The 27,863-nt window shown below is 37.0% G+C and overlaps 2 protein-coding genes across 8 annotated transcripts; one reads left to right on the top strand and one right to left on the bottom strand.

Annotated features, from left to right (window-relative positions):
• Positions 1-46: 46 nt before the first annotated feature.
• LOC104787924 (tRNA(adenine(34)) deaminase, chloroplastic) lies at positions 47-4,707 on the bottom strand. 2 transcript variants are annotated; one of them, XM_010513584.3, is made up of 4 exons: positions 1,107-4,707; positions 939-1,026; positions 593-720; positions 47-509 (listed from the first exon to the last, which is right to left on the bottom strand). In XM_010513584.3, exons 1-4 carry the CDS (start codon positions 4,502-4,504, stop codon positions 245-247), a joined length of 3,879 nt encoding a protein of 1,292 aa, XP_010511886.2. In that variant the 5' UTR covers positions 4,505-4,707; the 3' UTR covers positions 47-244. The 2 variants fall into 2 exon arrangements, with proteins under 2 accessions (XP_010511886.2, XP_087307279.1); XM_087451153.1 differs by having other exon boundaries at positions 902-1,026; positions 1,107-4,504.
• Positions 4,708-20,437: 15,730 nt separating this feature from the next.
• On the top strand, positions 20,438-27,049 carry LOC104787923 (putative phospholipid-transporting ATPase 9). Of its 6 annotated transcripts, none has more exons than XM_010513580.3 (12): positions 20,438-21,811; positions 22,056-22,552; positions 22,652-24,009; positions 24,099-24,209; positions 24,286-24,562; positions 24,645-24,733; positions 24,847-24,955; positions 25,042-25,251; positions 25,331-25,456; positions 25,542-25,640; positions 25,739-25,930; positions 26,018-27,049. In XM_010513580.3, the coding sequence occupies exons 2-12, from the start codon at positions 22,148-22,150 to the stop codon at positions 26,645-26,647; spliced, it is 3,606 nt and encodes a 1,201-aa protein (XP_010511882.1). In that variant the 5' UTR covers positions 20,438-21,811; positions 22,056-22,147; the 3' UTR covers positions 26,648-27,049. The 6 variants fall into 6 exon arrangements, 4 of the variants coding, with proteins under 4 accessions (XP_010511882.1, XP_087307277.1, XP_010511885.1 ...); XR_015557771.1 differs by having other exon boundaries at positions 20,920-21,811; positions 24,645-24,747; XM_010513583.3 differs by having other exon boundaries at positions 21,007-21,811; positions 22,087-22,552.
• Positions 27,050-27,863: the final 814 nt, after the last annotated feature.

The following is a 27,863-nucleotide window of genomic DNA, read 5'->3' as shown; positions in this document are numbered from 1 at the left end:
GGTAAGGAGTCGAGATCACTATCAAGAGAGGTTTGGTTATAAAAACTTTGAAGACAAAACATCATGAGCTCATATAAAAATTGTGCATAACGTTACAATCAATGGGTACAATGAACCAACCTAGTCTTCAGATTTTAACAAATGACAACGTTTCATTGACACAAAATATACAATTTTGAACACATCAGACGCAAAACTTGTACATACAGAAATGAACACCGAGGCATTGGAGGTAGGTAAGCTTCTACAGACAGAAAAAGGGTAAGACTTGATGCATCTTGTTGAGGAGTTTGGAAGGATGAAGATGATGATGATGTTCGGTAGGAGCGGGTGGATCTGGGTTCTTGTCTTTCTTCTTTCTCCTCAGCTGGAAAAACTGCTGCATTGTCTGAGCACATTCTGATTCGAGGACTCCGCGCCGGATTGTCATCTTAGGATGGAATGGATGAACTGGGGGAGGCGGCTTTTCTGAATTCTCTGATCCATTTTCTTCACCTCCAGGGAACAGCCTGAAACCATAATTTGTTCAATGATTTTGCAGAGACTCTGCAATGTTCAGAACAACGTTTTCAGTTTCAGAAGTTATTGATACCTGATCCAGCTGCCATCTGCTCCGAGAAGCTTATTGGGAGCACCCCACACAAGAGTGTTGACCCTTGCCTGAAGTATTGCTCCCGCACACATTGGGCACGGTTCTAGTGTTACATAGAGCGTTGTATCCTGTTGGAAGAATAAGCAAGTTATAGTGTATATAGTTTCACTACCACATCTATCAATACACATAATCAAACACTGACTATTTTGACCCCAAAAATTAAGCATCAGCACGCCATAACTAATATTGTTGTTATGCTCATATACTAGTTCTGCTATTGCAATTTAACAGGAATTTATATTTGACCATGAGGAAGCTGTTTCAGAGTGAGAGAGAAGATTACTGCGAGCCTCCATGAACGAAGTACTTTGGAACCCTCTCGAATGCAAATCATTTCTGCATGGGCGGTTGAATCCCGAAGCTCCTCTACTCTGAAACACAAAACTATGGTTAGGTGAATCCAGCTGGAGAATATAAGAGTGAAAAAAGGTTTGACGAAAACTAAACTTACAGGTTAGAACCCCGAGCAATGATTTTCCCATCATGCACAAGCACAGCCCCAACAGGTACCTCCCATGTATCAGCAGCCTTCTTAGCTTCTACTAACGCTTCCCTCATGAATATTTCATCAATTGTTCGCCTTTCAGCTTCTACTCTGTATGCTTCTTCCCACTCCTCAAAACTATCCCTCATAACCTGTTTGTTCCTCTGAAGTTTCTTTTGTGTGAACGAAGAGTCTGCCGGTATGGAACCTGTTTCTTCCTGGGATTTCGCACTCAGAGGTTGTTGTTGTTCCACCTGCTCGCTTAAGCTGCTACTGCCAGATACCATGCTGGGACGGGATTCTGAAGGTTCCTTTACAACAGGAGACCTTAGGTTTCGACCAGGAAATGGCAACGGCTTTTGACTTGCATCCATTTCAGGAATACGAGCCTGGTAGCGTCTTCCTTCTCCCACAGTAACATTTTGATCGCTAGTTACCTTGGTTGGACTAGATTCTGATGGTTCCTTGATAGCAGGAGATCTTATCAGGTTTCGACTAGGCAGTTTCTTTGGCACCCCTGTTGAAGCAGTTTCGGAAAGACGGAACTCAAAGTTTCTGCCGCCTTCTTCATCAACGCGAACAATTTGATCACCAGATGTGGAAGCCATGTGATTGGATGCAGTGCCACCTTCTAATATTGTGGAAGATGGTGGCAATACTACACCTTCATGCCGTCCAGATTGCTGCTTCAGTTTTGTAGTGCCAGAAGATTCAAATTGGCCTCTAGGAGAAGTTTGACCAACCACCAACTGATGTAGGGAATGAGCTTCTTGAGGCAAAACTCTATCCCCTTTGTTATCATCACTGCTTCCTTCATGCTCACGTCCAGAAAACCATGTTGCACTGCTAACTGACTCATTGGGTGAATTCTTTCCGGCAGGTTTTGCACTCGAGTCAGAGTTTCCAGCTCGGGAGCCCCACCGAAGCCGAGCAATATCGGCGATAACATTCCACAAGGACCTACCATTTCTTTTGAAAGTAGCATTTCCCTCTGCTGCATTGCCTTCCGTGGCTCCTGGTTGAGGGGTTCCCTGAGTAGAATCTGTGACCCATAATTCATCTGATGGTCCCTTTGCTCCTGAACCAGATGATCGCCTTGAGTCCCGCCTCTTCAACTGATTGCTTTCAACTCTTTGCTCCCCAGTCTCCGGATATGATACTTCATGCTTGGCCTTTTTCAAAAACTCCCCAACAAACTTCTCTGATGACTGTTCTAACCGATGTGCGGAACCCAGAGCACCTTCGTGTGTTGTAACTCTCATCGGTTCTCCAGCAGATTGACTAGTAGCAAGAGCTCCTGCTATTGGGTAATCAAAGACTGTGGGATCACCACTTTCTGAAGTTTCATGAGAAATTTCTTGAATTGAAACTCCACCAGTTCCATAACTATTCCCTGAGCCTCTGCTTACCAACTGAGAAGAAGGAGGTATCAGTGTTGTTTGAGATCCTTGCATCTCCGCTGAAACCAGATCTACCAGATGCATTTTATTTCGCCCGACCAAAGTCAAAGATGATTGTGAACTTGAGGCATCTTCAGCTAGCTTTTCCTGAGAACTTAGATCCCATAAGGCCATTTCATCTTCTTTTGTCGAGTTAGCATGATCCCGCCTAGAGTCTTTCCAAGCACCGCTTTTTTCAGCGTTGCTGTCCGACTGCAAATTCGTAGTACTTTCTTGACCAATTAACCTCTTCTCAGATTTTCTCTTAATTTCTGTATACCTAACTGTATCACTAGTATGAGACACAGAAACAGAAGTTCTGTCAGATTGCGTCCTTTGCAAGGGATTATGTTCATTATGATCATCTTGCTGCTTCCTTTCTGATTGCAAACCAGAAACCAAGCCAGCATGAACCTCTTGGTTTCTAATCTGTTCTTCACTTTGCGAGACATATGTATTTCTGATGTGTATGTCATGAATTTTTGAACTTTCAGAAAAGCGTTCAGTAGTTCTTCTCATGTCAGTTTGCTTAGATAACCTTCCTTCCACTAGAGGTTGCTGATTATTTCTCGCCTCTGGAAAATTTTGGAGCACATTTATATCTTCCTCCTGGGACTCTCTATATTTGGTTCTTCTCCGCATTTCAGATACTCTTTCCTCACTGCTATAACGAGCCTCAGATCTCTCCTTCAGTAGCTGTTGAGAACTCTCAATGTTTTCGCTTCCAGAGTCATTAAGAATTGAGTGAACTCTGTAGTCCTCTCTTTCACCAAAGAGCTTTTGAGTTTGGGAATTGGTCTCTGCATCGTTGACATGGATCTCATGAATCTCTGTATCTTCTTCATAATTTCCCGTCGATTCAGACGCTCTATTACTAGTTTGACTAAACTTCTTACCTCTCCTTTGGTTCAAAATCACTGCCTGATAGCTTGAACCCACTCTATCAGAGCTCTCATCTTTCTTTCTCCTCGAATGCATCTGAGAGGATTCCTTCCTAGATTTTAATTCAACAACTTTCTTTCCTGAACTTCTCACGTTTTCTCGATGAATTGCCTCATCCTCCTCCTGATCTTCAGTATCACTCTCAAACTCAGCAGAAGAAGCAAGGGAATAATACGATGAACAACTCGAACTCTTTGTCCTTACTGGTCGAACTTCTCTTTCTTCATTCCTCCTCTTACTTTTCCCAATGGATTCACCACTAACCAATTTATTAGAACCACGCCGAGACTCACTCTCCAGCTGAGAACTTTTCTTTCTACTCCCACAATGTTCACAATCATCTCTTCCATCTAACTTCACATCTTCCTTAATCTCATTTCTCCTACCAAACCCCTCAGGTCTCTCTAACCTTTCCTGCTTGTTTTTCCGAGTAACTCTCCCATCACCATAACTATCTCTAACCTTTTTGACATTTCCCACTTTCTTACTCTCTTCAACTCTACTAACTAAGTTCCACTTCCTCTCCTCATCTATCAACTCCTCACTTAAAAACGAAATCATAGCTTCTACATCATCATCTTCACAACATTCATTAGATTCTTCCAAACCCCTAAGCCTAAAGCTCCGATTTTTTCTTCGTCTACCATCACAAGAAGCATAAACCTCACAACCCACGAGTCTATTCCCACAAACAAGCAACCTCCTTTGAAACGAAGGCCACTGAATAAGCGTAGATTGCCTAATCCCATAAATCACAAATCCAGGGTTTATCGATACCTTAGGCTTAACATATGAAGAAGAAGAACATGGTGTTGCACAGCAGCAGCAACGTGATGAGCGAGAACTAACACAGCAACATCTCCTCGACGATGAAGATTGTAAGAATCGGTAACTTTCAGATCTCTCAGGGAGCAAAGAGCAGTAATCTTGGTGATTTCTACTTCGAATCGGCCATTGGAGTGAGCTTGTGTATGTATTGAACATGTTGCTGAAATAGAAGAGGTTTACCTCGTTTTAAGCACAGAAGCAGCTATTGAAATTTCATTTCGAAATGAAGGAGACCATTGTTGTGTGTGGGATGAGATTTACATCGGAGATGAATATGAAAATTGATGTGTGTGGGATTTTGCAGATGAAGAAGACGACAAGAGCGAGTCCATGATCTAAATAACCGGTCCGGTTCGACTGAGTTGGTTTAATTGAATTGACCAAGTATAAATTTGGAAAACTCTCTCGGGTTCTTATTGGGCCTGAGTCAATCATTGGGCTTAATCGAACATTAAGAAAATCATGTAAGTAAGCGTTAGTGAGAAACATTAAATTTCAAGCATTACGATCCCACAATTATTTTTTTTTTCCTTTTTTTTTTCAGCAAAATATATATATATATATATATATATATATATATATATATTTCCTTCAAGAACACACATTTCATTTTCATTACTTTAAATGAAAAAGAAAGAAATTATTTCGAAGATGACATCCAAACAATAAATTTTTCAGCATAGCTTATGTTGTTGGTAAGACAAATGATATATATATATATATATATTATATTGTTAAAAGTACTATTTGTAATAAATATTCGATTTGTTATAAAGAAACAGTAAATTGTATTGCTCTATTTTTAATAATTTCAAAATATAATGTATGATTCGTTTGAAACCACATAAAAGATAAAAATAATAGTCAACATGCACACTAGGGATAATTAATCTGAAATTCTAAATTCAATGTTAAAAACATTCTTTTAATATATATCTTATTCAGCTTATCCTTATTTTCAAAGATTATACAATTTGTACATATTATATATACATATATATTATAATATTATAAAATATAAAATTATTCGGATACCAAACATAAATGATGATTAATTGGTACGTAAAATATCTCATATCGTTGTAAGTTGTACCGCCGTTATTGAGCCAATAGGTGGTATCATGCTGATGCTGTATATTGTGAAGAAGAAATAATGTTTGTTAATTCTATAAAGACATGATGATATAATATGGTGATGTCAACAATGTGTATAATAGTTTTGTTACGTGACTTATGTGCATGTATGTATGTATGGAAGAGAAGTTGGTAAAGAGGTAGAGGAAGCTAAGGGGGACAGGTAAGGTTTGTAGGTGATCGCATGTGTTGGACACTAGCCTGTTGGGCTCCTCTCTTTGCCCTCCCCATTTCTATGCCAAAGCTTTTCTTCTTCTTCTTTTTTGTTTCGTTTCCTTTTCCATTTTTGGTCTTACTCTCTCTTTTTTCCTTTCTTTCTTTTTAACCTTGTCTTTATTTGCCTTTGTGCGTGTGTGTGCTGTGTCCTGTGTGTGATGTGATCCATATAGTCTTTGCTTCTTTTTTTTTCTTCTTTTTTCTCTTTTTGAAACTTAATTTTCTTTTACATGCGTGGTGGGATGAATTTAACACAAAGCTGGATTTTTTAAGAGGTTAAAAGAAATTGAAATATAATGTTGTAAAAATTTATATATTTCATACGGTTAAACATATATTGTCTAATAACTATGTCGATCAAATATCGATATTTTTTTGTTTTGATGTGAAAAAGAAATTAGAGCACCATTAACATTTGGTAGTAAAACCAAACATATAGCTCAGTGAAGATGGGATTTTATTTAATGTAGTTGTGGAAGTGGAAGTTAGGGCCTTAATTGGGTGAAGATATTTCAAAAATGTGATTTACAGCAAAATAAAAAAGGATTTGTTTAATTGTATATGATAGCTAGGATCTTAGATATTTTAAATTAACATTATGTGTTTACGTTTATATATGAGAAGAACATATTATATTTCATAATTAAGTATTAAACATCCTTATTTTTAATCAACTATTTTCAAACTTATGTTTGTGCTCATTTGCATTTACAATAGGCAAAAGAGGTTTCGTATGAAATTGTATATAGGTAATGGTTAAAATTTGAAAAGATACACATTTAACATAAAGGGCAAATGCACTCACCAAGCAAACAAATGAACAATCGTGACCAGTCTTTTATACTTTGTTGGATAATGAACAATAGTGACCACTGACCAGTCTTTTATACTTTGTTGTATCCAGGACAAAACCCTTAGTGCATTAACGAGAAGGAAACTGTTTATTCCAAGAAAGGAAAAAATATAGCTTTACTTGTGGAGATGTTCTCATTTTTCTCAAGTATTTGATTCAAATTGTACCATGCGAAACTGTGAACATCGGTGGGGAATTAATTGAAAACGTCATATATATATATATATATGTATATATCATATTTTTATATAACGAAAATGAGACAAGACTAAAGATATATAATTGCGTAAAAAAGAAGAGGAAGAAGAAACTGTAAAGATATCCTAGTCAAAAGGATGTCCATATAGAGGATTCGAATGGGATGTGTAAAAGATCATTTGATATGATATTTCATATTTATGAAGACAATCTTCCACTAAATTTTGTATGGTAAAATAAGGTTTGATAATTCAAAGGTTACAAAAGTAGTACAATTATTGGTCTATATAAAGTAGATAAATATAATTCAGTAATAGCAAGCAATAAATTATTCAAAGTATCAGTAGCTAAATTTGGTTGACACTTGACAATTACACAACATTGAACACACAAAGTATTAGGTAAATGAATCTAGTAAAAGCATTAAACTATTATTATCTATACTATTAAAGCAAGAGTACTCATGGACCAACTTTTGGACCATGATTTTGTTTTGATAATTTTTAAATAAAATGGTTAATATTCAATAATTATTAATATATTAGTATATTTTGGCATTAAAATTCTCTAACCATTCAAATTAAGTCAGGTCCCACGTGGGTCATTTATTAGTTGATCTAATTTTATCATCAAATCTATTTATTATGTATTAAATCAACCATAATCTTGCCTAAATCTTAATCGGTTAAAATATTTAATTAAGGAAAACATATACATCATAATTAAATAAGGAAAACATTTAAATACATAATAAATCAAATCTAAATTTCTTGATTCTTTATAAATATTTTAGGAAAAAACAAAAAAAAAAACAAGAAAAGAAAATTACAATTAATATTTCTGCATATTTTTCCTCACAAGTTTATGAACAAATAAATAAATCCAGGTTAATTTTGAAAAACAATTTAAAATAAAAATTAAATTACTTTCAAAAGTATTTTAAAATAGTAAAGTATTCATTATAGCCTTAATAATATAAAGTTAATTAATATAGAAGATATGTGAAATTAATAAAAATCAATTCAAATTTATTTTAATAGATATATAAAATACATCTAAAATCTACTTATTTGTAAATACTCTCTAAAACACAAGATATGTAAGAAATATCTTTAAAAAGATCTTATGTAACTAATATATTTTGTAATCATAAAGAAAAATAATATATATTTATGAAAATAAACTATTTCATGGATTACAATATTTGTTTAAAAAGTTATAAAAATTCATTTTTAAAAAACAAAAAAAAAGTAAAGAAATTTCAATTTATATTTGTATTTCTACATAGTAATTACCCTAAAATAAGTATTTAAAACTCTAAAATTCACTAATTACAATTGGTTGACTATATTGTATTACTATATATTTATGCAAAATTGAATATTAGTAAGTAGCTTTTTAATTTATTTACTATGAACAAATATTCTATTGCAGAAAGAAATAAATTATATGTATAAAATGTGAAAAGCATCAAATGTAGTTATGCTCTTATCCAAAAATTTTGGAGTTATGGGACATAAAAAATATACGGGTAGGGACGAGATGAAACAGGATGGGACAAGACAAGATAGGATGGGACGAGATGTATTTGCCATTCTAAAATAGTTATGTGTAGGTTATATACCACTACAAGAAACACGGATTGTAACGTCATTTGTTTATATACTTAACGTCGGTACTAAACCGATGTTAATAATTTAACGTCATTTTGTTAAACGACGTAACATCGACTGACGTAAAAAAATTTAGCGTCACTTAAAGAAGTGACATTATATTTAACGTCAAAAGAATAACGTCGGTTCTTCTCACTTTAGCATCAGTTTTAGTTTGACGTTAAATCTTCAGCTTTGGGTCAATTATAAAACCGACGCAAGTATGCATTATTTATTTTCTTTTTATACTGATTATTTATTAAAAACAATACAAATGTGGTTCAACAAAAAAAATTGTAAAAGCCGATTCATATAAATCATTCTAGATATCTATTGATCAAAATACAAAATGTAATTTTGTCACTGTCTTACAAAACATAAACATAATATCATAGATACATTTACCAACTCAAAAACTCCATAGAGTAAAGCCCAGAGCCATAAATATCTCCTTTCTTGGTGAATGAGTTATCTGCTCGAAACATCTTCGGAATTGAGATAACCAGATGTCCTTTCACCTTTGATGTTGGCAGCATGTTCTTCATTATAGTCCAAAGTCAGCAACCTGAAGTAAAAGACAATCCACCATGAGAAAAACTCGGAGTCGGGGTGGGGTGGTTTAGACAGAGATTTCAAGGAGAGTGAAGATACATTTACCTAAGCTCTCATGGATTGACAATGACCCACCATCAACTTGTTTCTTGGATGATTTGATCTTTGTGGATTATAGGATGGACATCCTAGAATGAATTTAATTGAACATGAACATGGGTTCTGAAGATATGTTTTCTAGATACACATTAAACTGGTGGATAGTTTTAGTAAATTACCCCATCATGAAGATATTCTAGAGTCTAGACATTCTTCTCAACCTTCCATAGAAATGCCAACGAACACCAACTCTTCTAATATAGCCAACATAATCAGTAACAAAAACAACATCATTGTTTGCTAATGTATCAATATGACAGATGGAGTGGACTCTAAAAAGATTCTTACTTCAAACTATGGAGTGTAAACGAAAAAGAAATCATTAAGGGAGCAAAGTTCAATAGAGAAGCACCATTGTTCACTTTCCCTAGCTATTTATGAATAGTCCTAGAGAAATAACAAGATTGTAGAACTAGAATCAAGGGCTGTATAAGTATAACTAAACTATATAGTATTTAGTTTTTGTGAAGTGATCCCAACCTGTTGTTGATGAATCATACCCAAAAAAAATTCTACAAAACTATATATCCCTTACCGTTACAATCCAAGTTATTCATCAGAACCAGAATCAAATTATCAAATGCATCTCAATCGATTATAGAAGAGTACTCTCAGAGAAAGAGAAAGCAAACCTGGGATCGAATTGAGATATAGTTCTTCATCTAGGGATTTGAATGTCGATGGAGATTATCAATTTGAACGAATCGGAGATGCAAAAGTACGAAGAACTCCATAGAAGTTTCAGAATTTTGAGCTTTTACCGAATCAGAGATAAAATAGTATGAGTTCATCTGGATCGATCCACAACTCACAATTTTCATGAAACTTATTCGTTTTGTTAAGGAAGAAATATATGTTAAGTTATTTTATGTTATTAAAAATTTAAAATTGAAGTCGGTTTAGTAACCGACGCTAAATCCCTTCCCAATTTAATTTTTAACGTCGGTTTTGAAAATGACTTAGAAAAAGTGACGTCTTCTACCGTATTTGTTGTAGTGTGCATGCAATAGTCCAAACTAAAACCACATTAAAATCTGATATTTGAATTTAACACCTTTAAGAATACCGCTACCGCTTAAAAACTGCAAAACGATCATTATATATTTGTTAACACTAAATATACTACTTAACAGTATTTAAAATTTCGAAATTATAAAAAACATATAAAACCAAAATATTTTATGCATTCAAAATATACATAAATTAATTTATGTATTTCTGTAGCACCCCTTTCTATATTTCTGTATACTCGACTACATTTCTATATCAATAAAAGAAAATAATGGCTCATCCCTTTTTTCACTCTCTTAAAACTCATTATCTTTAAAAACTACTATTCGATATAGCAGTGTGTCTGTTTCCGTGAAAAGTTACATTCTATAAACAACATACTCTATCGGGATTTCTAAGTTACCATATATCACCAAATATATAATTCAACACTATATAAATAAAAGAAATAAGTCCAAAAAAAATTACCTTACAAAAAATTACTAACAAAATAAATAATTTTATGCTGTAGCACAGATTCTCTCCTAATTCTAACTAGAGAAGAAAAGATCAACGCTGCAAAGACAGATTAATTTCTCAAATCACATTTTTGTGGAATATATGTCTCAATTAACTAAAGATTCCGTAAACCGTGTAGATTCTTCGTCAACTTCATAAAGTCTTTTACTTTTGGTAAAAGAGTTTCATAAATACAAAATATCCATCACAACTTTAGATTTGTGGCTACCAACTTTATTTAATTTCTGTCAAGCACCACACGAAGAAAATATATCTATATAAGCCGTATGATCCAAATCTTCGCAATCACAAATAAATAAAATAACATGGATCACTTGTAACATTTCAAGAATGGTTTACAATATGTATCCAACAAAGATCATGAGTTTGTTTTTTAACTTATATGGCTGAACTCAAATTAGATTCGGTTGACATGTTTTGTAAGTTAATAAAGTTGCATTTCAAATGGAAATTTTCAATTTCATTTGTTTTAGCGTCGCATGAAATTATCACAAAAATATAATAAATGATAAATACCAAATTATGGTCTTTATTCGTTAGTATCTTAATAACAAAGAAAAAGGTTATGGTCTTAGCTTCTGTCGGCTCCTACCATCTTCGTGGCAAGCTCTCCTAATTCACGTCAACGTCAATTTTATATTTCACGTCAACATCAATTTATGAATAAATAAGGTGATCATATGCACTATTTTAAAAACATATATTCATATATTATACTCAGGAAATTTTAGAAGCTTCTCTTTTTTTTTGCCGGATACCGATGAGGCGACCATCGAAGGTGTATGAAGAAGATAGTCATATGTTTGAGAAGGTTTAAGGAATTAACTAATATTTTACAACATTTTAGTTTCAATCACCAAATCCACGACGATATTAAAAGGCGAAGATATATATGGTACAATTAGTGAAGGTGCTTTGGCTTTGCATGGGAATATTCTAAGGCATGTGATGTGTAATTCGATTGACAATCTAACTACTAAGTTTTGAAATTTTCGCCAAAGTCTTGTTTTTTCTAATTTCATTTCTCCCATGTCTTGACATTTATGAGAGTGTGACATCTTTGATGATGTTTTTGCACAAATTAATTCATACTATATAACACAATTTATCATAAAAAATTAATCAGTTTATTGTAGATTGAATTTTGTCAAAGATAACCACAATCAACGGACTAATATTAGTATATATATATAACTCCAATAGTACACAATCCATTTTGCGACTTTTGACTATTAAACCCGATAGAGAAATAGATGAAAAGTGTTTCGTGCCACTTGGTCACAACACAAACACCACATCGCATAATTACATAATATTCAAGGGAATATATTAGCTAAAGCTCGAGCATCCCAACATAATACATGTATATATAGCTCAAATGATCCGTTGCATTATGAACAGCGTAGTGCTTTTTAGAAGTGCATACTCTATGGGTCAAAGACAAAAGGTCGAGTTCTATCACTCTACGGATATTGAAGTGATTTTTTTTTTTTACCATTGTGACACCATATCTGATATAATACAGGTTATATATGTATAGAAAATAAAAGAGTACTAGTGTTTTGATAAGGCAAATAATTACTAAAATACACTAAAACTGACATTGTCATGTATGGATAAAGTGACATATGCATTCTACTATGTTATGTTGTCATGGTGGTTACAATATAAGAATAAGAGAATTAATTATGATATCCATATTATTAAAATATCTAAGTTCGATATTTTGAGAAAACCCCAAAAAATTTATTAGGTACACGAATCATATAAATTTAAAATCTAGCCACTCAACTTTTTTAAACGACTTCCAAACTTTTGCGAAAAAAAAAAAAAAAAACGACTTCCAAACTTCTGGATAAGCCATGCAATAAAAAACTATTAAATATATTAGGATGTTTAAAAAAATTTGTTTTGTTTAAAAAGATTTAGATAAGTCATGCAATAAAACATTTCAAAATTGTATATATATCTCCATATGGCCTTATAAGAAAAATGGGTATGAGTCATACCGTATGACATATATGTTGATGTATGAAATCGACAATATAAATAATAAGAATATAAGTGGGATGAATCGGATCTGGTCCTTTTATTTAACGTAGAATCTTAAGGGTTTTCAGGAAAATAACAATTACAGAGCTAAACGCAGTTAATACGAAAATAATTGCTTTTCTCTCTCTAATTGCCAAAAAGTGGATACCAAACTCAGACAATGACCTCTGGTATTTATAGTGGGCCACTGACCTAGGGTCCCTCTGTCTCTCTGTAAAATGACGATTTTGCCCCTACGGCCTGATGGGCCAAATCCAAGACTTCAGGCCCAAAACTTTCTAAGATCTCCTGTTTGGACTTCTGTAAATGTTGGGGGCGAAGCCCATATCCAACAATGGTCCCCCCTAGTCCGATGAGCGATGGCTTGCTTGAGCTCGTCGGGTACAGTTCCGCGTCTCTGGGTCCGTCGTTTTCCTAGATGTGGTGGATTTTGAACGGGAGTTTTAAAGGGTCTTATGCGTAGCCGTATCTGTCGATCGGATCCCGTGGCGCCATGGTCACACGGTGTGAAGATGGTTGAAGAGACAGAGGTCTCGCCGTGATTATGGTTGTTGCGCGATGGCTTGTTGAATTGGAGTCTTGTGAAACATTCAAGGTTTTGGCGCGATAGAGAGGTGGTGCACAGAGTCCGAAGGAGTGCTGGTCTCAGCGCGATGGAGCATTGACGCACGGAATCCAGAGGCTCGCTGGTATCGGCGCCTCGTCTCGTTGTCTGTTCCTGTAAGAGCCTTGGATTTGTTGACCTTGTAACAAGTATTGGCGCTGAGCGGCTTGATACGAAGCATAGAGCGGCTTGATACGAAGCATAGAGCGACTTGATACGGGGCATGAAGTAACTTGATACGAGGCATGGAACGACTTGATACGAGACGCATAGCTGCTTGACATGAGTCGAAGAGCTGCTTGAGACGAGGTGCGCTCGAAATCTTGGCATGTTCACTGTTGGGGGACGCAGCTGGAGCGATGTTTGGGGGCGCCAGCAGGTTTGCGGTGGAGACGATGTCATCCGCGAGATAGCTTGTTGCGTGTGATAAGTGTGCTCGAGCATACGTGTGGGCAGTACGGTGTGATATGCGTTGTTCATGGGCAAGCTGATTGTCGGTGATAGCGAGCTGCGAGGTGACGAGCTTGAGGTTTGGCGTGCGAGATGGCGTGCTCAAGGACTTGTCCTGGTGCCTTGGTTTTTTGGTCGTGGTCAAGGCTTATGCCGTCGAGACTCTGCGAGATCGAGACTTTTGCTGACGAGGTGACTCAATGGATATCGTACGAGAATGTGTATTTCAAGTGGCGAGATGACAAGGATGAGATCATGATTCTTGGTGACGAGGTCAAGGTGACGAGTACGAGGGTTAGCGAGATTGATCCTGCGGGTTCGAGATTGAAAAGGTCCGTGTTGAGGATTCGAGATTGTCGAGCTACAAAGCGTCAAGCTCGGGAGTTGCCGAGCTAGAGAGTGGCGAGCTCAAAGCTTGTATAGGAGATTGCAGCGAGCTCAAGACTTCTGCGTATGAGAGCTTGACGAGCTCAAGTTTGATGACGTTGTCGTGTCTTGGCGAGATCAAGTTGGCGGGGTCACCATATAATGAGATCACCGCTTGCGGAGAAAATGATGGGCTTATACGAGTCGAGACATGCGCATGTAGTAGGACGGTGCGATGATATGGCTTGACGTGGCTTGGAGCATACGTGACGCTGTGGTGTCGAGGCGTGCATACGAAAATGGTTAGATGACTTTTGTGATTGCGCCTACACGTGAAGTCGTTTCGTGAAGATGATCTTCGTGTCTCCGCCTTGATATGAGGTCGTGCGACTTTTGGATTGGTTTCTAGTTTGGATATGTCATTATTTCCATTCTTCATTGCGTGTATTCAATCGTTGGGGTAGATCATATACTTTGATAGAGGCATGCTTCTTTGCGATGTTCATGTTTGTTTTGCAAGGTCGCATCTATGTCTCGTTTTTACATACTTATTACTTTTGCTGAGAGTTGATGCAAGAATGTGGTGCCGCCTCTTCGTGACGATGATCTCGAGGCCTTCTCGGAGCTTGCTATCTGAGGAGCCGCCAAGACTGCCCAAGAGTGATGTGTCTTCGTGTTTTCGTTTATTGCTTTTGTTCCTTTTTTTGTTGTTTTTTTTATTGTGAACTCGATTGCTGATTGCTTTTGAATTTTTCTTTTTTTTGTATTGAAAACTTGATTGCTTTATGAACTTGGTCATTCATACTTTATTGATGATTTTCGCGCAAAGGTTGATTATTGCCGATTTGTTCGTTTTCTTCATTATAATGAAGTTGCTTTGAAATTTTTTTTTTTGTTGCGGGGCATATTTTGCGGTGCAGAACGTCTCCTGGCTTATCCTGGATATGTTATTTCCCGTAACGCTGAGAGCAGTCAAGACGGACTTGTCGTACTAGTTAGGTGCGTTCAGTCGTGACCGGCTTACCCTGTAGGTGCTGCAAGAATAGCGAGAGTGTGCGAGTCGGGGTCTTCGGCTTATTCACTCTGCCCTCTGCTAGCTTTTGCAAGTCTGGGCTCGGCTTATAAGTCCTTACCAAAGTAAGGACGTGGATTATTTCACCACTGCACCCATGCGGAGCGCTTGCGAGTATGGACTCGGCTTTTATTCTTTACAAAAGTAAAGTTTGTGGATTATTTCACCACTGCACCCATGCGGAGCGCGTTTAAAATCGTACACCTGGCCAGCGCGACGATGTGCAAGCTAATTGTTAGCAAGGCAGTATTGCCCAAAAACTTATTGGGTGCGGCTTTTGCGTCCAGCTTATCCCGTGAGTACTTAGAGCACGACATTGTCGAGCGTGTGTTTTTTTTTTTGGCTTGAGAGGTTCTCGTTGCGCCAAATATGGCAAGTATTGCTCCTTGATGCGTGCTGGTGAATGTGTGGTGGTTTGCGGGCGGCGCTGTCTGGTGGGTGCGCGTACGATCTCCGCGTGATGGTATGGTAGTTGACGCAGATGCAACATGGCTCGTGTGATGATTTGTCGATTCTAATGCGTGTTCGATTGGCGTGTTAGTATATGTCGCATGTTGCGATGGAGAGGGTGCGAGATAGAGAGTGGCGAGATCGAGAGTGGTGGGCTCGAGCGAGAGTCGCAAGATCGGAAGTGCGAGATCGTAAGTGGCGAGCTCGAGCGAGAGTTGCAAATGTACGTTGCTTGGTCCGGCTCATTGGCATCTTCGTATCTGCGAGATGGTGAAATAGTCGTGTCGGGGCGAGATGCTACTTGGCGAGATGGTTTGATAGTCGGCGAGGTGGGGAGGTAGCGAGGTCAAGATTCTCGATGGTGAGGTGGCAAGGTCGAAATTCTCGGTGGCGAGGTGGATGTGCTTTTGGCGAGAAGCTTGTTCAGTTTGTTTGTTCGAACGCTGTTCGTTTGCAAGGTTGATGGGTACAAGATAGCGCGGTGGCCTTGTCGTGATGGCTTTGGTATGTTGGCTGTTGCGGTACGCGCGATGGTGTGGTAGCGGATGATGATCTCTGTGGCGAGATCAAGACTTTGCGTACGAGACTTATGGCGAGATCAGGGGTTCGCGTACGAGACTATGGCGTGCCTGACTTGGCGAGATCGAGGTCGTGCTTTAGAGATTGGTGTGTTTGTGAGGCCAAGGCTTAGCGAGATTGATGTTTCGAGTTTGAAACTGGCGAGCTCAGGCCTAGCAAGATCGATATTGCGGGTTCGAGATCGACGAGCTCTGTATTGTGGATTCGGAAGCGTCAAGCTTGAGGGTTGCCGAACTACAGAGTGGCGAGCTTGAATCTTGTATACGGGATTGCTGCGTTTGTCGTTGCAAGATTGCAAGACTGTGTCGCGTTGGCGCGCTCAATACTTCTACGTACGAGACATTGGCGAGCTCAACACTTCTCCGTACGGAATCATTGGCGAGCTCAACACTTCTCCGTATAGAATCATTGGCAAGCTCAACACTTCTCCGTATGAAATCATTGGCGAGCTCAATACTTCTCCGTATGGAATCATTGGCGAGCTCAACACTTCTCCGTATGGAATCATTGACGAGCTCAACACTTCTCCGTATGAGATCATTGGCGAGCTCAACACTTCTCCGTATGGGATCATTGGCGAGCTTAACACTTCTGCGTATGGAATCATTGGCGAGCTCAACACTTCTCCGTATGGAATCATTGGCGAGCTCAATACTTCTCCGTATGGAATCATTGGCGAGCTCAACACTTCTCCCTATGGAACCATTGGCGAGCTCAACACTTCTCCGTATGAGATCATTGGCGAGCTCAACACTTCTCCTTATGGAATCATTGACGAGCTCAACACTTCTCCGTATGTAATCATTAGTGAGCTCAACACTTCTCCGTATGTAATCATTGGTGAGCTCAACACTTCTCCGTATGAGATCATTGGCGAGCTCAACACTTCTCCTCATGGAATCATTGACGAGCTCAACACTTCTCCGTATGTAATCATTGGTGAGCTCAACACTTCTCCGTATGTAATCATTGGTGAGCTCAACACTTCTCCGTATGAGATCATTGGCAAGCTCAACACTTCTCCGTATGGGATCATTGGTGAGCTCAACACTTCTCCGTATGAGATCATTGGCGAGCTCAACACTTCTCCGTATGGGATCATTGGCGAGATGGTGTGACTTGCGTCATTGTCAGACAGAGCGATTGTCGGTGAGATCGAGAAGTTAGCGAGCTACGAGGTGACCAGCTTGAGGGTTCGCGAGATGTTGTGCTCACGAGATGCTGTCAAAGGTGTTGCATTTGATACTTGTTGTGTTTGAGGGCTGATGAGGTCGAGATTGTGGCTTGATCGATGGTCACACGTCTGGATGCTTGACGAGGTTGAGTGTCGCGCATAGTGTCCATAGCGTCGCGGTTGTTCGGAGTGTCGCCAGCACCTATACGATCAGGAGGGATAACGCCATTGGTGACGCCATTTGTTGGAGCGACACGCGTAGCGCCTACGGCTTAGCGGTTGGTTGGGTTGACGCAAATGGTTATACGAACAGGGGACGTAGCGCCTACGGCTACGCCATTGGTGGGAGCGACACGCATAGCGCCTACGGCTGCGCGGTCAGTGAGTGTTGCGTCCTCGCCCGTAGCTGCTTCGGTCATGTTGACGCTTTGGAGCTGGTTCATCCTCGCACGGGTGCACCCCCATATGGTACGCCTGGGAGATACGTCGCGGGCGGCGTAACAATCGACGCCTTCGTTGCTCGGGAGATCGGTGTGAGACATGCTTCTGGTTTTCCGAAAACGCCTTATCTTCAAATTCTCTTCGTCAAAATGAAAGAATTCCGTTCCGCCCCACGGTGGGCGCCAAATTGTTGATGTATGAAATCGACAATATAAATGATAAGAATATAAGTGGGATGAATCGGATCTGGTCCTTTTATTTAACGTAGAATCTTACAGAAGGGTTTTCAGGAAAATGACAATTACAGAGCTAAACGCAGTTAATACGAAAATAATTGCTTTTCTCTCTCTAATTGCCCAAAAAGTGGATACCGAGCTCAGACAATGACCTCTGATATTTATAGTGGGCCACTGACCTAAGGTCCCTCTGTCACTCTGTAAAATGACGATTTTGCCCCTACGGCTTGATGGGCCAAATCCAAGATTTCAGGCCCAAAACTTTCTAAGATCTCCTGTTTGGACTTCTGTAAATGTTGGGGGCGAAGCCCATATCCAACAATATAGGTGTTAATTGTTAGGGATTTTTGGCTATAGTTACGCGATTGAGTTATCATGACCAGAAAGAAGAATGATATGATATGGTTTTTTCTTTTGTCAAAGGATATGATATGGTTATTACGTACAATATATACATATATCTCTTTTATTTCTGGTTGTATCTTGTTTAGGACCAAGATCAAAGATGTGTACGTACGAAAGGGCCGGCTTGTAATTTGTTTTATTCACACAACTAAGTAACATTAATTCTAAGATCGTTCAACTCGTTTTTTTTTGTTTCTTGTTGACGGACGCTACACTAATCAAAGTTCGCTCTAATTTATAACATACATGAAAAGATACATAAAGCCAATTGATACTGATCATCTTCACAGGTTTACGAACTTGTCATTGTTGTAGGCAGGCTAACACGGCCAAAACAGGAGAAAACCTATAAGGCTACAAACCAACAACGGACGTTCAATTTATACAAATCAAGATGCCTACACTACAAACAGGAGTTGATTAGAACAAAAAAAAATCTAGCAACAAGTGGAATTTATCAGAAGCAGTGTTCAAGAAAGCGCTAGGCAGTATATGGGCGATGACCCAGCGCCTAGCGCCTAGAACGCCTAATCGGGGCCTAAACGGTTTTTAGGCGGTTTAGGCGTTTACAACATAAAACATTATATATAAAATTATATACAAATATATGTTAGAAAAATAAAAAAAAATTATAAATTATAAACAAAATTAACAAAAATACATTTATTTAAGTTATATTAACAACATATAAACATTTATAATTACGTATACAAATATAAAACTTAATAATTTAAATCTATATAGTTAAAAATCAAAAATAAATATTAAAATTAAATTAATGTAATTTTAAACGGTTTAGGCGGTCATCTAATCAGAAGTTTCATTTTCTCTTTTTTTTTTTTCTTCTAATTTACTATTTTGTTATTACATTTCGCAGAAACTAAACTTGAAAGCAATATTCATGCATTAAATGATGCATACCAAACTATAGAAAGCCGGTGGCATGTTTTATGCATTAAAGTCAAAGTTCCTCTAATTAACCATACCAAAATCCTAGAGGTTATAAAGTCATTCACCCAACTCCCATTAGCCATTAGCTCTATTACCAGTGAAAACAATAAAATGCGTAAAAAATCATCCTAGAAATTCAACCTCATCAGTTTCATTGGTCATTATATTATGATTATATTAGTTTTTGATAATCTAGGTATCCAAAACCTAGTGGGCTATGACTAGCCCACTAGCCCGAAGGCTTGGAGTACGTCCCGAAGGCAGCAAGAGTGGTTCTTGGAAGCCGCATAGTCTAATGTTAAATTTTTCTGCGGTTGCCACTTAAGGTGTTTGCAGCCATGGGGATTTGAATCCAGGAGTATTGAAAATCTCACCCTGAACCCGAAATCTATCCTACCACTGGCCCACCTATGAGTGGTTAAAACTTAGTTTACGTGTGATTTTGAATTTAAAACCAACAAAACCCCATCACATTTTTCTTTCGTGTCAATAAATATGATCTTACATTTAGGAGAGACAAAGTGAAATTTATACATACATTTTGTTTGTAAACATCTCTCAATTAATATAGGATATTGGGATGTTTAAAAAAATTGTTTTGTTTGACAATGTAAGATGTTTTGAAAAAAAAATTCATGTTTGTAACTTGTAAGCCAAAATTAAGTTTATACAATTTTGTAATAATATTTCTATTCTACTAGTAAATTTTATAATTGGCCAAATTTATTTTTAATTAGATATTAAATTATACAGTATTTTTAATGTAAAAACACACACACAAAAAGAGATGAATTATTCTTAAATTTTGTGTTTTTAGTAAAATATTTTATATTTTGAAAAAGAGAAAACACGTACTATACACAATAAATAAGATACTAATTAAGTTTTAGTTATTGAGTGTCCACGATGTATAATATATGGGATCTAATTATGACATTTATGTATAATAGTACTACTATTTGATAAATGATACTATTATGACTTCTAAACTGTTCAATTGTTTAAGTAAAATGACTTTTTTTTTTTTTTGGGTCTATTATCGTTCTCACTAGGACATGCCAATATGCCATTCACGTTAAACTCTCGATAGCACTGTATAATAGTACTCTTTTCCATTCTCAGTGTTGTGGTTTAGCATTAGACGAATTAGATTTTGAATAACGCTTATAGAATCTCATTAGAAATCACCATTAAGATTACCAATCTAAAGTCTTAAGCGGTCACCAAACAATCGGCCGTCCACAAGTACATGCACCCTGTTCCGATTAAAAATCAACATGAATCTAGTTAGGTGTTAACTTGGTCTGTCCACTTTGTGATATTTAAACCTAAAAATCATTCTAAAACCTAATTTATGACAACGTACAGTGTTTTTTGTAGACAAGTTTTGGTGTAAAAAAAAAAAAAAAATCACCTAATCGCTCTCTCTCTTTTATGAAAATGTGAATAGTCACTCTTATTAGTATAGTTAGTTACCCTCAACCGATTAAATTCCTTGTAAGCAAGAGTTTGAAATCAAATGGTACACTTACTAGTAACATAATTAAATTACATAAGTAGAAGTAAATCAAAAATAGAGATCTCAAATTTTAATGTGTTTGACCCCGAATTTTGTGTGTTGTGTTGGTCACCTCTCTCTCCGCCATGACGGCGCATCTAATGTTCCTCCTTTCGATTCTTCTTCTTTCTCTTCTCTAACCAAAAACAAAAAAAAAATAAACTCTCACTTCTTTTTTTTTTTTTTTTTTTTTCTTTCTTTCCTGATCATCTGACAGTAACAAAATCATCCTTGTTTTGAAACTGTCAGATCATCTCAGTCTCTTTGTCCTTCTTTTTTTTTTTTCTTGTTTCCAACAGTCTAAGAACAAAAAGGTTTCAACTTTTTTGTGTGTTTGAACCAAATTAAAAAAATTCAGCATTTTGATTTGCTGTTATTATTTCCAGGTGGGGGGAGGGAAACAATGACTTGTCCGAATCTTGGCACTTTCTCTGTGTTTTTATCTTGTTCGTCTTTGTCTTCCCAATTTGTTTGGATGATGAGATGATACACATTTTTTTTTTTTTGGTTATAAAAAGCAGACAAATTGAACAGTTGAAGCAGATAGATATACACACACATTTTATTGAGATCTCCCCTCCTCTCTCTTGTTTCCTTCTTCTTCTTCTTCTTCATAGCTCTGTTTTTAAAAATCTCAACTTTCTCAAAGATCATCCCTTCAGCTCTCTCACTCACTTGATCTCTGATCTTTTTTTTTCCCGAGAAAATTCCTCATTTTCCCGAGAAAATAAATTAAAAAAATTCGAAGAAAACGAGGTCTGATTATATAAACCAATCAAGTCACGGTCTTCTCTGCTTTTTTCCTCTCTGTTCTGTTCGGTTGGTTTCACGGTATTGTCTTTTTTTCTTTTCTTTTCTTTTACTTTTTTTTTCCCCACTTTATAAAAAAAAAAAAAAAAAACCTGAAAATTATGTTTCTTGGTTTCTTCGTTTTTAAAACTCTTCTCCCGGGTGTTGTTGAAACAAAAACAAAAACTAATGTTCGAATCTCATCACTTGAACAACTTACTCGTTTCCCGTGTCTGAAACTTAAAAAGATTTATTTTTTTTTTCTTTTGTTTATTATAATTTTCAGGTTTCTTGAATATCTGAAAACAAAATTGCAGATTTTGTTTCAGTAAAGATTCCAACTTTGGCTTCTCAAGTAGCTGCTGCAAGGTGTTTAAAATGGCAGGAGGTGGAACAAAGAGAAGAAGGAGAAGACTACAACTAAGTAAGCTATACACGCTTTCATGTGGTAAAGCATGTTTTAAGAAAGACCATTCTCAAATCGGAGGACCTGGTTTCTCTCGCGTTGTTTACTGCAACGAACCTGATTCCCCTGAAGCTGATTCTAGGAACTACAGTGATAACTATGTGAGGACTACTAAGTACACTCTTGCTACTTTTTTACCCAAATCACTGTTTGAGCAGTTTAGGAGAGTCGCCAATTTCTACTTCTTGGTTACTGGGATCTTGGCTTTCACTCCTCTTGCTCCTTATACTGCTTCTAGTGCCATTGTTCCTCTCCTTTTCGTTATTGGTGCTACTATGGTTAAAGAAGGTGTTGAAGATTTGCGCAGGCAAAAACAGGTAACTCTTTTTTTTATCTCTTCTCTCTGATTGTGATTAGATGCTTTAATTAGATTAGTTAAGTGAAACTGAAACAGAAGCTTTTCTGTGTGTTTTTAGGATAATGAGGTGAATAATAGGAAAGTTAAAGTGCATAGAGGTGATGGTAACTTTGATTTAAAGGAGTGGAAGACTTTGAGTATTGGAGATATAGTGAAGGTAGAGAAGAATGAGTTTTTCCCTGCAGATCTTGTTCTGCTTGGTTCTAGCTATGAAGATGCTATTTGCTATGTTGAAACGATGAACCTTGATGGGGAGACTAATCTGAAAGTTAAACAAGGACTTGAAGTAACTTCGTCTTTGCGTGACGAAGTTAACTTCAAGGGCTTTGAGGCTTTTGTCAAATGCGAGGATCCAAATGCTAATTTGTATTCTTTTGTTGGTACCATGGAGCTTAGGGGAGCTAAATACCCTCTCTCACCACAACAGCTTCTTTTGAGAGACTCAAAACTCAGGAACACAGATTTCATCTTTGGAGCTGTTATCTTCACTGGTCATGACACAAAGGTTATTCAGAATTCAACAGATCCTCCATCTAAGAGAAGCATGATTGAAAAGAAGATGGATAAGATCATCTACCTAATGTTCTTTATGGTGGTTGCTATGGCGTTTATTGGTTCTGTTATCTTTGGAGTTACAACAAGAGAAGATCTTAAAGATGGTGTGATGAAGAGATGGTATCTGAGACCAGATAGCTCCAGGATCTTCTTTGACCCCAAACGAGCTCCCATTGCTGCAGTCTATCACTTTCTAACGGCGATTATGCTTTACAGTTATTTCATTCCTATATCTTTGTATGTCTCAATAGAGATTGTTAAAGTCCTTCAGAGCATCTTCATCAACCAGGATATACACATGTACTACGAGGAAGCTGACAAGCCAGCTCGTGCACGTACCTCTAACCTGAATGAAGAACTTGGCCAAGTGGATACAATTCTTTCAGACAAGACGGGAACATTGACTTGTAACTCCATGGAGTTCATCAAGTGTTCTATTGCTGGTATCGCTTATGGCCGTGGTGTTACTGAGGTGGAGATGGCTATGGGAAGCAGAAAAGGTTCTTCTTTGGTGTTTCAGAGTAATGAGAATGATGATATGGAATTTAGTAAAGAGGCAATTACTGAAGAATCAACTGTGAAAGGATTCAACTTTAGAGATGAAAGGATCATGAATGGAAACTGGGTCACTGAGTTTCATGCCAGTATGATTCAGAAATTTTTCAGATTACTCGCGGTATGCCATACAGTGATACCTGAAGTGGATGAGGATACAGAAAAGATCACTTATGAGGCTGAGTCGCCTGATGAAGCAGCGTTTGTTATTGCAGCAAGGGAGCTTGGGTTTGAATTTTTTAACAGAACTCAAACTACTATTGCGGTAAGAGAGCTTGATCTACTGACTGGCAAACGAGTTGAAAGGTCAGTCCTATCTCCTCTTCGTTATTTTATACTATCAACATTTTTATATGTTTTTAGTTACTTGATTGAAATGGTGTTTGTGTCTGCAGGTTGTACAAAATCTTGAACGTTCTTGAGTTCAACAGCACGAGGAAAAGAATGTCAGTTATAGTGCAGGATGAAGATGGGAAACTCTTATTACTTTGTAAAGGAGCAGATAAGTAAGTGACCTTTGACTTCAGAAAACCTTTTCCTATACATATTGGAACTTAGTTTTTGATTTGTTTTGTTTTCTAGTGTTATGTTTGAAAGACTTTCCAAGAATGGTAGAGAGTTTGAAGAGGAAACACGGGACCATGTGCACGAGTATGCTGATGCAGGACTGAGAACTTTGATACTTGCATATCGTGAACTTGATGAGAAAGAATATAAAGTTTTCAATGAGAAAATCAGTGAAGCCAAGAGTTCGGTTAGCGTTGATAGAGAATCGCTGATAGAGGAAGTCACAGAGAAGGTTGAGAAAGACTTGATTCTCCTTGGAGCAACTGCTGTTGAAGATAAACTCCAAAATGGAGTAAGCAAAACCACTGATGATATATTTACATGACTAATGTATATGATTGATGAATTGAAATACTCTATATTTTCTCTTTCAGGTCCCTGATTGCATTGACAAGCTTGCTCAAGCAGGCATAAAGATTTGGGTTTTGACTGGTGACAAAATGGAGACTGCTATCAATATTGGGTATCAGTTTCTTGGTATCACCTTAATATATTATATACTCTTTGAGTTTCTGCATGCATTTTTTCTACTGTCTTTCCACTCTATGAACCCTTTTGTGTATTCGTCTTTGACAGCTTCGCTTGTAGTTTGCTCAGACAAGACATGAAGCAGATCATAATCAACTTGGAGACCCCTGAAATCCTATCACTGGAAAAAACTGGAGAAAAAGATGCCATTACAAAGGTAAAGATAGCCAAGAGACATTTGATATGTAGCTGAATAGTTTAGCATTAGATGAATGAATCAATGTGTCTAATTTTATCTTGCAGGCATCAAAAGAAAATGTCTTGGCTCAGATAATTAATGGAAAGACTCAGTTGAAGTATTCTGGTGGGAACTCTGATGCATTTGCTTTAATCATTGATGGAAAATCACTTGCTTACGCGTTGGATGATGATGTAAAACACATCTTTCTTGAGCTAGCTGTTGGTTGTGCATCTGTCATCTGTTGCCGGTCATCACCAAAACAGAAAGCTCTGGTTAGTTTTTGTTTTAAGTATTCTTTTGTATACTTTTTACCTCTATCAAGATTGTCTCAAGAACGAAATGGCAATGTAGGTGACAAGACTAGTAAAATCTGGAAATGGTAAAACGACATTAGCAATTGGTGATGGCGCTAATGATGTTGGAATGCTTCAAGAAGCAGATATAGGCGTTGGAATTAGCGGTGTGGAAGGAATGCAGGTTCAGTTTAGATTTGTATAACTCATTTGTTTCTTTTTGTTGTGTATTGTTTCTTTTTGTGGGCTAATCCTGATCCTTTGTTCAGGCTGTAATGTCCAGCGACATTGCGATTGCTCAATTCAGATATCTGGAACGTTTGTTACTTGTCCATGGACACTGGTGTTACAGGCGTATCTCGACAATGGTAAATACCATTCCACATCTCTAAACCGAACATTACATTACATTACGTGCAGAGAAGTTGATATATTTTGGTTCTAACTAGTTTTCTCTTATTCACAGATTTGCTACTTCTTCTACAAGAACATTACATTCGGTTTCACGCTCTGCTTATATGAAACATACACAACATTCTCATCGACACCTGCCTACAACGACTGGTTTCTATCTCTTTTTAATGTCTTTTTCTCATCCCTTCCGGTTATTGCTCTCGGTGTCTTCGACCAGGATGTCTCCGCACGGTATTGTCTAAAGGTAAACTTATTCATTGCATTATTACAACAGCTTAATCTTTCGAACAGTTTGTGCCAACTTCTTGCTTTTCCTTGGTTATATATGCAGTTTCCGCTTTTATATCAAGAAGGTGTGCAGAATGTTCTATTCAGCTGGCGCAGGATACTTGGCTGGATGTTCAACGGATTCTACAGTGCAATAATCGTTTTCTACCTCTGCAAAAGTTCTCTCCAATCTCAAGCTTTCAACCACGATGGGAAAACTGCAGGAAGAGAAATCCTAGGGGGGACAATGTACACTTGCATTGTGTGGGTTGTGAATTTGCAGATAGCATTAGCTATCAGTTACTTCACTCTGATCCAGCACATTGTGATTTGGAGCTCCATCGTTGTTTGGTACTTTTTCATCACGGTGTATGGAGAACTTCCATCAAATATATCAACCGGTGCATATAAAGTCTTTGTTGAAGCTCTAGCGCCTTCACTTTCTTACTGGCTCATTACTCTCTTCGTCGTTGTCACAACGTTGATGCCTTACTTCATCTACTCTGCACTTCAGATGAGCTTTTTCCCAATGTACCATGGGATGATACAATGGCTAAGGTACGAAGGTCAGTGTAACGACCCAGAGTACTGTGATATGGTGAGACAAAGATCGATAAGACCTACAACAGTTGGGTTCACTGCCAGATTAGAAGCTAAAAAGAGATCAGTTAGGAGATCTGAGCCTGAATCATGACAACAGAACTAACCTGTCTCCTCTTTGAATGGTTTTTCATATTCAACTGACTCGCAGAACGTAAATAGAACCATAAATATATGGAAGCATATTTCTTGGCTTCAGACTGGATCGAAGAAGGCTTTTTCCAACAAGTCGTTGTACATTCTGCTGATTCTTGCGGCCTTTCCTACTCACAAAACGAGATCGTACAAGTTCAGTATATATAGTGTTTGCAGAACAGCTGAAGATTATATACATCAGAGTTACACTAGAGAGATAGCCTGTGTATTTTCTCTTCTTTTGCTCTTTCAAGATTGCCATTATTAGTCAGAAAAATTTGTTACTCTCATTCTCACTCTTAGAAAAAGTACAGAATTGCATAGATATGGTAGTTAAATACCGCTTTGTTACTGTCACAAATCTCTATTTTTTTTTCTTTTTACATCACAATTCATAAATATCCCTAAATATATAATATATTAAAGGAGAAGTCTGAGAGAGCTCACAGCCAATCTTACAAAAATTGACCTTTTTGCCTTTAATGAAAAATACCCTCAAAAATATTTCGAAGAAGCTTTTACTCTCTATTTAGGTTGCTGAAATGCACCACATTCATCCTCAGACTTAAGATTACTAATTTGCCATTAATGAGATTTAAAACTGGACCTTTTTACCCTTTTCTAAGTTTTTTTTTAAAAAAAAAAAAAATCGAAAATTAAAAAAAAAACGAATTTTGTATTACAAAATCGAAAATCTAATATATTTACACAATATCTCTTTTAAAAAAAATGGAAGATAAATATTAGAATATATTACGAATATTTGTTTAAAGAAATTTTCTATTTTTTAAAATTTTAAAATGGTAAAGATAATTATGACGATTTTCCTTCTAAGCTATATATATAGAGGCTCACTCAAAACAGTAGAAGTCGGATTCATTAAACTAAACATATATTTTGAGAGTATAATGTTTTTTTTGTATTATTTTTGTTCTAATGAATCAACTTTACTATTGTGTGATTTAGATTTTTTTTTCATGTTGATGTACTATCCATATGCTTTGGTGCTTTGCATGATTAATTTTTATGCTGCTGTAATTATTAATTATTATGTTGAATCATATCAAAAGTTTTACTCATTTTGTACTGTTTGGCTGTGTTTTAGGTGTACCTGCCATGGACCATGAATATTTTTTTATATATCAAAAACAAGATTGGACGAACAAGTTGATGAA

This window comes from Camelina sativa, chromosome 5 (genome assembly GCF_030686135.1).
Source record: "Camelina sativa cultivar CO46 ecotype springtype chromosome 5, ASM3068613v1".
In the NCBI taxonomy this organism is placed as follows: domain Eukaryota; kingdom Viridiplantae; phylum Streptophyta; class Magnoliopsida; order Brassicales; family Brassicaceae; genus Camelina; species Camelina sativa.
The sequence above is the reverse complement of the archived record's forward strand: the minus strand, read 5'-3'. Positions and strand labels throughout refer to the sequence as shown.